This window comes from Nicotiana attenuata, chromosome 2, assembly GCF_001879085.1.
Source record: "Nicotiana attenuata strain UT chromosome 2, NIATTr2, whole genome shotgun sequence".
Classification (NCBI taxonomy): Eukaryota; Viridiplantae; Streptophyta; class Magnoliopsida; order Solanales; family Solanaceae; genus Nicotiana; species Nicotiana attenuata.
Genome location: NC_031990.1, coordinates 35,029,463 through 35,040,784, shown reverse-complemented (window position 1 = coordinate 35,040,784; position 11,322 = coordinate 35,029,463). Strand labels below are relative to the sequence as shown.

Sequence of the window (11,322 nt, the reverse complement as noted above, 5' to 3'; positions counted from 1 at the left end):
AGAGATCTCAGTTTATTATATACATCAGTTTAAAATTGAATAATATATTAGTCTCTCTCTATACTTGTCTTTGGTTTATTTGCTTTGCAGTCTTATTTTATAACCGAAGATGAGCCTTGGCATAACTGGTAAAGTTGCTGACATGTGATCAGGAGGTGACGGATTCGAGCTGTGAAAACAGCCTCTTGCAGAAATGCAGGGTAAGATTGCGTACGATAGACCCTTGTGGTCCGACCTTTCTCCGGACTCCGCTTATAGTAAGAGTTTAGTACACGTGACTGCCTTTTCTTTAGTGTTATTTTATAAGAGTGCCTAATTTTAAGGGGCTGTCAAAAAGAAAGAGGTGTAATATTACATGACACGCCCAAACCTCAAAGGAGGGGTTAAATTGATATTATCCTTTTAGACTGTAAATTTTGGGTACCAACCAGTACCTCGAGCAAATAGAATAGACACACACTCAAGAGTCAAAGTGAAGGCGATGGAGTGGACAAGCAAAGTCGGGGAGGCAGTGAACAAGGCGGTAAACAGCAACAAAGTGTTAAACGTAGTGCTATTGGGTGCATTTGGGTTTCTCTGCCTGAGATCCGTGCAGCAACAGAGGAACATCCAAGTTCTGGAGACAGAAAAGGACTCTTTACTCAATTCTAATAAAGCTATGAAGAAGGCCATGTGGGATTGGAAGCAGCAGCTTTTCGCCGAAGCTGATGTACCCAACCCCATTCTTCCCCTCTCCAAGCTTAAATCCATCTACGGAGAAGTCCAAACCGCCTCAACTTCTTCTGGTATTATGCCTTCTCTCTTTTAAATGAATCATATTAACAAAAATAGAGGGATTAGGATGGTTACTGTAATGATTGTGTGTAAGCACTTCCAATTGTAGGAGCCAGGAAATTTTAGATATTAGAATGCTTTGCGTCGGGGATTTGAAAACAAATTTTGAACTTCCTTTCCCACTTCATTGGATTTTTCTCTTATCTCTATGCGATTCAACAGTTTATATATAACTAAAAAAATTCATTTTTTGCCCTATTTATGGAGATTAATTTTTCAACGAAGGGGATTCTTCAACCCTTTTCCTCAACCTAGCTCCACTGCATTGTTTGTGCCCTAGTTTTATCGTTTCCAAGCGTCCAACAGATTATTAGAATTTCTATACTCAATATAGTTTGATGCAAGTATTCATTTGGTCATTAGGAGTGGCAAACGTGTGGGTCGGGTCGGGTCGGATATGGTTCGGGTCAAAATGGATAATGAAAAATGGATAAATTATCCGACCCAACCCATATTTAATAAATACAAAAAAAGGACCCAGTATTCTGGGGAGGGTAATATGTACGTACACCTTACCCCTACAAGAGGCTGTTTTATCATCAATAGACTCATAATAAAATAACAGCAATATAAGAAATACGAAATACGAAAAAGATGGATGGTATAGTAATAACCAGCAGCTAAAGCCCTGCATTAGTAGATGACCAGTAGCATCCTAAGACTAACCCCTAACTGGCTAGTCTCACTCTAGTGTGCTGTAAAAATATTCACAACTTCCCCTAACCTACAACCTTAATGCTCCACCTCCACAATTCCATGTCAAGGGCCATGTCCTCAGAAATCCTAAGTCGCGCCATGTCTTGCCTGATCACGTCTCCCCAATACTTCTTAGGTCGCCGTCTACCTCTCCTCTTGCCCATACCCATATTTAATACGGATAAAAAATAGGTTAAACGGCGGATAATATGGGTAACTATATTATCCATTATTTTTTGCATATGATCACTTTTGGGAGAATTCTTAGTCTCCCTAACTTGAGGAACCTCCAATTTGAGGTTTTACAAATATAAAAGTTAGACTCATTGGTTATCTGGATAATATGGTTGTTATCCATATTTGACCCGTTTTTAAAAAAGTTCATTATCCAACTCATTTTTTAGTGGATAATATGGGTGGTTAACTGTTTTCTTTTAACCATTTTGCCACCCTTAGTCATTATATTCATCTAAATGGTTATGTCAGCACTTAGATGTATAGCAAGATTTTGACTTGGGGTAGTTACTGAAAGCACTATCATTTCCCTTCTCGATGGATAATGACTAGAAATTTATCAGCACTAGTGCTCTCTTAAAGAGTGAAACTCTCCTAGTATAGCCTTGTCTTATGAATTGAAGTCAATGGCTTTAGAATTCTTAGTTTAAGGGCAACCTCAGCTTGATTAAGCCTTGCTTGCTTTCTAGAAATGTAATTACTTGAATCTGTATAGGTGAACAGCTGGAGAAAGAAGTGTTCACCGAGCGCCGTAGCCCCTGTTGATTTATCATAGTGTAGTCCTTAACTAGAGTCCTCATTGAACACTGGATGGGCAAGCATTGCCGACAAAATATGGAGATTCATTGAGAACAGTCTAAATGCCCTTGAAAAGTTATCTCCTAAAAGCTATGCTGATGCTATGAATTGGCTCAAAGGTCCAAAACCAGTCTTTTAAAGAAGAAAAGCTCTCCTAAAGGTGGCGAACAGGCCCGTGACCTTTTTTTGCCTCAAATATACCCCCTTCAAGTCATTTCTTTTTCCTCTCGAGCTCCTTTTGTACCGGCTGATGCTAAACAACTACACCTGCCATATTTGTGAGTGGGATCTTATATTATTGTTAAGAGTTATATGAGAGATGTGTATATCAGTTAACTGTCTGGTGCAATCTCAAGGGTGTATATGGAGTAGAGCTCTGATTGACTTCGGAAACCTCACTACTTAGAGTAGGAGTTCATCTGCAGGATCTTGTGTAACTTCCCAGCATTAACTTAATGATGCCATTCATTAATGAAATTCACTTTTTTACTGATATGTTTATAGACAAGTTCTTAACTTTAATGAATGAATTTGGCAACGAACCAAAATCGAGTTTAAAATGAAAATCCTTTCTCTATTTCCTGTCCAAGAATAGGGAAGAGTGAATTCAGTATCTTCATACGAATTTAGGCTGGATTCCTTATCCATAGTGAGTTGTGGGTCAATTTTCATCAATTTTACCGTAGATGCGAAATACTTATTACGTGTGATCCTTGAATATCTAAAATCGTCTGAATGGAAATAACTTATTTCTCAATGAGCATCTTGTGGGCTGCCTATATCACACCAGGTGCAGCCCTTTTCCGACCCCTCCGCGAACGCAAGATGCTTTGTGCACCTGGCTGTCCTTTTTTTTCAATGAGCTCTTGTATTTCGTAAACAAATGAAGGCAATATGAATACCCCCCCCCCCCCCACACACACACGCACGTAAGTGCTGTGGAATGGATGCATTTCTTTTAATTGCTTTTTTGTTGCAAACATGCAGGTGGAGATGCTCAAAAAGGAGATAGAAAATCAGCTGCATCAGCGTTTGTTGTCTAAAAGCCATTGGTATAGCTCGTTTATGAAGAAACAAGTTTGCTGGCAAAATAACAATGGGCTGCTTAGATCTGTGAAATATCACGCTTCAGTTAGTATAATGGAAGCTGATCACAAAGGGGGAATGTGGTGTAATACTGAGTTTTTGTTTCATCCTGTTTCTAAGAACTTCGTGATTTACGACTGTTTTTCCTTATTCTCTAACGTGCAGTTTGTAAGGAGGCTGAGGTCCAAGTTTAGTTTATAGTATTATTGGTGATGCTTCATTTTTCTGCTCCATTTTCTTTTTCTTGGGACCGTGCCATGACCTAAATTTCTGATAATTGAGTTTCATTATAGATCAGCTATTGATTTAACTGTCAAGTTGAAAATTCTGGCAAAATTGCTTTGGACCAACGTAGAAAGGGTCTGGATTCCTCTTCATATAATTCTTTTTTCTGGCAAGAAAAAAAAAACGTATGGGGATATTCCTGAAATGATAACCTTATCCCAAGATTTACTTTGCCACAGCATTGATAGATATGACGATGGGAAAGAATGCAAAATATTAATACAGAGTGTAAAATTTAAAAGCTTGTATATAAAACTATACATATTTATGCATTGTTTGTTTACCTCAAATAGTTTTTAGCAGTTGTGACTGAGGCTTAAAGTGCTGTTGAATCTGTTTGATTTGCCTGAAATCTACATTCTTCTGGCAGATTTTAGCTGGCTTGGACAGCTTACAAGGGGTTGTGAAGAATTTTTTTGATCAACAGCTCGCTTGATAAATGTTGTGAGAAATAGTTTAGTTTCTATGTTCCCTTTGTTTTAATGGAACTACCTTTCTGGGTTTGGTTGAACAGGATATCAAAAACCAATTTAATGAACTTTGCACATGTGTCAGGCGGTAATGGAATCAGAGTATATTTCTGTTGATTTTAGGTTACAACTTTATAGTTTGTTAATCGTGATGTATGCATTACCTTCAATGGTATTAAAGCCTAGCTTCGCTCATTATTCTCTTCTGTTCTAATTGAATGAATAAAAATTCCTGGTGTTTCCTCTCAATCTTGACTTGTGTTGACCTATTTTAATGACACAAAATATTACTCCTATGAACAGTCAAATTATGTGATCTTAATGGTAATATTCTGTTGTCCTGTGTCTTGCAAAATAAACTTTAGTTATTTAACAAACTTGATTGGGTATCTGGTGTAGAGTCAATAGACTCGGGGAAACCATTTTCTTTTTCCTTTTGTACCAGGGAAGAACTTAGTTCAATGTTTTGGCTGGTTATAGCCACTAAGTTTGCTGACTAAATTAAAATACTATGATAAGTCTAAAATTAGCACAGTTAGAGGTGTGACTGCATTTTTTCTCACCAGTAGTCTGAGGTACGTGTTTTAATTCAGCAAACATATCGAACACGTACTACATTATTGCCACAATCCAAAAGCTTATTCAGTGCTTCTTGCATTTCAGCATAATAATAGGGGAAATTTTCGTTCCTATACCATATAGGAATTTATATTACCAAATATGTTCATAGTTTACATATTACCCTTCATGCTAATAGTATTTCTACAAAATATAGACAATTCATTAAATAAGGAATCATTGTAGCTGTAGGCTTCCTTATTTAGGCGCACTAAAATTGGGGGATTAAATATTCTTCCAGATCTTCCACAACGCAAATCACGCACATTAATCTTCTTCTTCAGTTTCGTTTCAAATTTAGCGTCTCTGCTTTTTCGATACACTGTGTTTCAAACTTTTTTCTGATTTCACAAATCAAAAACGACTAAATATTCTACAATTCTTCTACATCAAATGCAACTATGTCCAAATTTCAGTAATACAAAGCAAAGAAAAATAGAGCAGCAATTCCACCATTGACAGCCATTAAAAAGCTTTGAAGCTTTGAATTCAAATTTGGGTTTTCAAAAATCATTATTTATTTGGATTGGGTGTTGTTGCAAATAATTGGGAATATGGTTTGGAGTTTATATCTCAATTTTGAGGGATTTTGGTGAAGATTAGACTTGGTTTTGGCTGAATTGCGGATTGAAACTCGAAGAAGAAGAAGAAGAAGAAGACATGACACACATTATATTATAGAAATTGTAGATAAATTGTAGAAATATTATATTCTGTTGTTTATTTATTTTTCTTTTATTCATTTAACTATTGTATGAAAGTTGAACAACATTGTATAAAAATTATATTTAAGTGGTATTATATTGTAGTTGTATATAACTTAGTAGAAATAGTGTACGAAAATTGTAGATAATTTGTAGATAAGTTGTATAATATATAATTAGTTGTATGAAAATTATTTTTACTATGTATAAATCAGATACAAAATATACAAAAGACATATTGTATAAAATTTGTATGTAAGTTTTATGTTATTGTAGTTGTATTTCACTGGGTGGAAATAATGTGTGAAAATTGTAGAAAATTGTAGATAAGTTGTATTCCTTTATAACGGGAGATGTTGGCATATCAAGTAACTTTAGTGTTCCAGACGAACATGCATGAAAATAAAGATAAATTCTGTTATGAACAGTTTGTAGAAATTTTGTAGATAATTTGTAGAAACATTGAAATTCTGTATTTTCATATTAATTTTTCAAATGATATGCAGTTTTATTGTAGAATAAATGTAGAAAACAAGCCATTATGAGTCTTATTTGACTCATTCCTCACATTCAACCTATTCTACAAATTTATGCCTCTTTAAATACAATACAACCATACTTTCTTGAATTTAAAGGTATAGTAATGTATATAACTTAAAAAACATCTTCTCCTCTGCACAAGTTAGCTCCAAAACAGACGAAGTGGAATAACAAGCTCCCATCAAAACTTTTAACACAAAAACACAAAGCTCAAATTTTATGTTATTGTAGTTATATTTAACTGGGTGAAAATAATGTGTGAAAGTTTTAGAAAATTGTAGATAAGTTGTATTCCTCTATAACGGGAGATGTTGGCATATCAAGTAACTTTAGTGTTCCAGACGAACATGTATGAAAATAAAGATAAATTCTGTTATGAACAGTTTGTAGAACTTTTGTAGATAATTTGTAGAAACATTGAAATTCGGTATTTTCATATTAATTTTTCAGATGATATATAGTTTTGTTGTAGATTAAATGTAGAAAACAAGCCATTGTGAGTCTTATTTGACTCATTCCTCACATTCAACCTATTCTACAAATTCACGCCTCTTTAAATACAATACAACAATACTTTCTTGAATTTAAAGGTATAGCAATATATATAACTTAAAAAACATCTTTTCTTCTGCACAAGTTAGCTCCAAAACAGACGAAGTGGAATAACAAACTCCCATCAAAACTTTTAACACAAAAACATAAAGCTCAAAAATAAATAAACAACAGTCTACAATTTTTCTACAATTTATCTACGATTTCTGCAATATATGTATGTCATGTCGTCTTCTTCTTCTTCTTCTTCGAGTTTCAATCTGAAATTCAGCCTTAACCAAGTCTAAACTTCACCAAAACTCCTCAAAATTGAGATATAAACTCCAAACCATATTCCCAATTATTTACAACAACACCCAATCCAAATAAATAATGATTTGAAAACTCAAATTTGCATTCAAAGCTTCAAAGCTTTTTAATGGCTGTCAATGGTGGAATTGCTGCTCTCTTTTCCTTTCCTCTTATATTACTGAAATTTGGGACTGCGAGTGATGATAGGCTATAATTACGTATTTTAGTCGCTTATTACACTCTAATTTACTGCACTTTAGTTGAGTTTGCGCTATAATCGCTAGTGTTTTGCACTAATTGTGTGTTTTATGCCTTGTAGGTGTGATTTCGAGCTATATAGATGCTATGGAATGAATTTAAGTGATTTGAAGCTTTGAAGTCTGAGTAAAAGCTCAAGGAATTAAGCCGGGATCGTGTTCGGGGGTCAAATTTGATAGTTGAGAACAAACGAAGACTCGAGTAGGCATATTGCGCACTGTCTAGTAAAATGCACATAACTTTTGCTCAGAACTCCATTTGGGCTCCACAATATATGGTTGGAAAGCTAACACAAAGGGCTACAACTTTCATGTTTTACGTTTTTCCAAATTCCAAATGGAACGGGGTGAAAAATGCGGTCGAAACCGCAACCGCGGAACTGACCGCGGCAGAAAATCAGAGAGCTTGTCTGGCCGCGGCCGCGCCGCTCCAGGCGTCAAAAAGAAGTCCTATTTCATCCGGGACAAGGTTATTTCGGCCCTACACTATTCCAACTTGTATAAAAGGGGTCCTAAACCTATTTTGAAGGGAGGGGGACATACTTTTGACATAATTGAGACCTAAGGAGGCTAAGGAGACTGGAGATTCGACCTAAGGAGTCAAGAACACAATAGGAGCAAGGCGCGAAATTCTTCAACGAGTTTTTCCTTCTTCTTCCTATTTTTTTCATTGTTGGTTATGATTTTTAGTATTGTAGTTTTACATACTATTATGAATAGCTAATTCGTTTTCTAGGGTTTTGATGGAACCTTTTGGGGATGAAATGGTTGTTATATTAATATAGTTTTGATTTAGTTGTTAATCTCTATTTGTTCAACTACGTTTTGATTTTGGTTAATTGAATGGATCCTCAATTAGCCGTTCCTATTTAATATGTATCTGCTTGAGAGAGAGTGCATATTTAGGTAGTTGTTTGAACAACATCACTCCCGGAGTATAGGCGAGAGTCATAACCGAGGGTTTAGAGGTTGGATTAGAGATAACGATACCTGGGGTGCGATCTAAGTGAACTGTAATGTGAATCTAGCTAGCGTAGCTTGAGAGAGTGCGTCTAGTAAATTATCATAATTGCTTGAGAGAGATTTATGATAGCTGGAGAGTTCATGATTGATAGAGGCAACTAAGTCAAAGCTATAAGAAACATACAACTAATAAAATCAACAATTGGGGAAATCATAACTCTAGACCTCCTTAATTTAGTCTCCAAACCCTTTGTCTCTTTAGTTGATAATTTTATCGCTTTCTAGTATTTGCTAGTTAATTAGTTAGAAATAAAAATCTTAATATTATAATTTAGAAATTGTTCAAACTTGTCTTCTTTGCGATATTGAACAATTACAGCGAAACCTTAGTTGTCTGTGGGATTCGACTCCGGACTTTTAGACAGGATTATATTTGCAGCGACCGCTTATCCTTTTTAGGACTAGAGTTTGGCGTGATCAATTTTTGGCGCCGTTGCCGCGGAACTAACGGTGTAGTTGTAGCTGTATATATTGCTAGGGTTCAAGTTTGAACTTTCAGTTTGTTTTATTTTTTTTGTATTTTTTTATAACTGTTGATTTGAGAAACATGGCATCTTGGAATTATGGGAATTTAGGTGTAGATAATTCTACTATTGATCTCCATACATATTGTGAAGGAAACCACCCGTGGCAAAATTTTCAAAACGTTCCTGAGAGCGAGTTATGTGCACCAACTCAATCTTATTTGTAGAATGTGTGTGATGTGTGTGGTGGTAAAAATGGTGACCTTCATGGTTGTGCTTATATTTCTTATTTTCCCCCAACCCCTTACTATGATGGTTCTACCTTTTCTTGTGAAGTTAATAGGAACAAAGAACCTGGGAATGCAGACTTGAAGAAGATCAAGGATATGCTAGAGTGCCTTCTGGAACAAAACAATGAGAAACAATTGCACATAGAAAGGCAAGAGGTAACTATTCGCAAGTTGGAGGCTCAATTGAGTCAAGTGGTTCGAGCTTTTAATGCTCAACAAGCCAATATTGAGGATAGTAGCCAACAAGAGCATGAATTTGAGGTGTTAATTGGGGAGGTCAGAGTAGAACATCAACAACCTAGCCAACCACAATTTGAGGATGTCAATGTTGAAGAAGTGAGACTAGAGCCAGCCAATGACTTTGAGGATATAAATTTTGTTGACACTAGTATCACTGATGTTGAGGATGTTGAGAGTCCCGAAGTTCATGTGTTTGAGCGCATTGGTCCACACTTCAAGCATTTTTCCACATTATGTTTGGATGATGACAAGGAAATAGAGTCATCTGAACCAATCGAAGAGTCAAGGAATGAGGAACAAGGTACATATATTCTGGAATTCTTCTTGCCAGAAAGTCACGATTACATACCTCATACAAAGGCCAAGGAATGCAGAGTACTACATTATTTCCTTGGGCCAGTTGATTCGTTCCACCGCCCCATGATTATAATCATAAGCTTGAATCAAAATTGGGGGTTCAATTCATAAGCTCGAGGTGGAGGCAAAAAGTGTTCCGCGTCGTGCCGCGACGTTAAATCAAGCGCTTATTGGGAGGCAACCCAGCTTTATTGCTTTCTTTTATTTTTTTTTATTTTTTTTAATTGTATTATTTTTGTAGTGTCAATTTTTTATTTTTTTAGGAGAATGGAAAGCAAAGGTATTGGAAGAATGCAACAGCAAACCAAATGGCTGGAACTAAGTGTGAGGTACCCGCACGAAGGACCAAGCTTGAGAGAAGTCTGAGTACCCCATGAGTTGTTAGTGCTTCGGCCTTTGGCCTACCAGGGAGTCTCTTTTACCCTTTTATTAGTTATGGTGTGCATTGGGGACAATGCACAATTTTTTAAGTGTGGGGTGATGAGATTGTCTGGGTGACTTTTCATGCTACTTTAGCTGTATTAGTTTAATTAAATAGTTTTTTTTTAAAAAAAGATTGAACTTTTCCCGACGATGGATCTATTAGACAATTTTCTTGAGGGATTTAAGTCTAAAGAAAAAAAAACAAAAAGATTTTCTTTGTAGGTAGTGTAATAATTCCCCCTTGATTTTTCTTTGGGCCACGGTTCTTTTCCAAGGATTTTATTTGAACCGGGTGTAGTTAGTTTTTTTTTTTTTGGGTGTAGGAGCCATTGTGTTGTGCTTTGAATTGAAGCAATATCTCTTGACTTGGTTATTCCTTGAGAATAGTGAGTAATTTGGTTGTGACGCTTATGCTCAGGTTTTGACTCTTGTAGAAGTACCTTAAATTGTATGATTTTAAATTTGCTTAACTGCTTTGACTAGAGTGTCTTGATGAATCCAATCCTGAGTGAGTTATGTGCCATGTGTGTGTAAGGTTTTGCGTTATTCAGTGCATTGCATTTGTTGCCTAGAACTTGCCCTGTGTGTTTGCAAAGCGAAATAGTAGTGTTGTTCAGTCTTGGAAGTGATATAGGCGTTTTCTTGTTGACCCAGATATGTGTATTTTACCCACCTAATTGTTATGTATCGTAGTTAACCTCTTTGAGCCTATAATCCTTTTTCTTTGGCAACCACATTACAAGCCTTACCCATTTGTTTGAATTAACCATCTATTTGAACCTTTTCACCTCACACGAGCACTTGAATTGTTATGAACTTTGTAAAAGTTAAAGTGTGGGGTGGTTGGTTTGGCTTTTGAGTGGAACTAATTGAATAAGGAGAAAGGTGCACTGTTTTGAAAAAGGAAGAGCCACTTGAATTGAAAAAAAATATAGTTGGATTGTTGAAAAAAAAAAAATTCCTTGATAAGTGGTGGTTCTTGACGTAAGTGTGCTTAAAGAAGAATGGGGTAATTTACATTGATGTGAAGGTGGAATTTTGGTTTGACATAAGTATGGGGTTTTAAAACTGTAAAAACTGTATGTATTAAAGTGCTTAGGGAGGTGTAGTCACTCTTATATCTAAATGTATCCTACCCGTCCCGTAGCCTACATTACAACCAAATAAAGTCCTAATTGATCCAAGATTGAATGAGCTCGATTAGTGGAGTAGTACACTACGGGCAAGCTTATGGTGCATCTTTTGTGGCATATGAATGTTATTTCTGAGAGTGAGTGAATTCTTTCTATCTTGAGTTCCTAAGTGTTCTTAAATTTTATTGTGTGGAACTACTCTCTTGTGTTGTGTGAGGGAACTTGATTCATGAAGGAAAGGTAATG

At 35.9% G+C, this 11,322-nt stretch overlaps 1 protein-coding gene across 1 annotated transcript; it reads left to right on the top strand.

Annotated features, from left to right (window-relative positions):
- LOC109207086 lies at positions 387 to 3,662 on the top strand. Its single transcript, XM_019369973.1, has 2 exons — positions 387 to 785; positions 3,331 to 3,662. The coding sequence occupies exons 1-2, from the start codon at positions 482 to 484 to the stop codon at positions 3,384 to 3,386; spliced, it is 360 nt and encodes a 119-aa protein (XP_019225518.1). The 5' UTR covers positions 387 to 481; the 3' UTR covers positions 3,387 to 3,662.

Bases quoted from the DNA above. Each gene is read 5' to 3' on its own strand.
- LOC109207086 (XM_019369973.1), top strand. From the start codon at position 482: ATGGAGTGGACAAGCAAAGTCGGGGAGGCAGTGAACAAGGCGGTAAAC. The intron at 786-3,330 runs GTATTATGCCTT...GCAAACATGCAG, and splicing joins AACCGCCTCAACTTCTTCTG to GTGGAGATGCTCAAAAAGGA.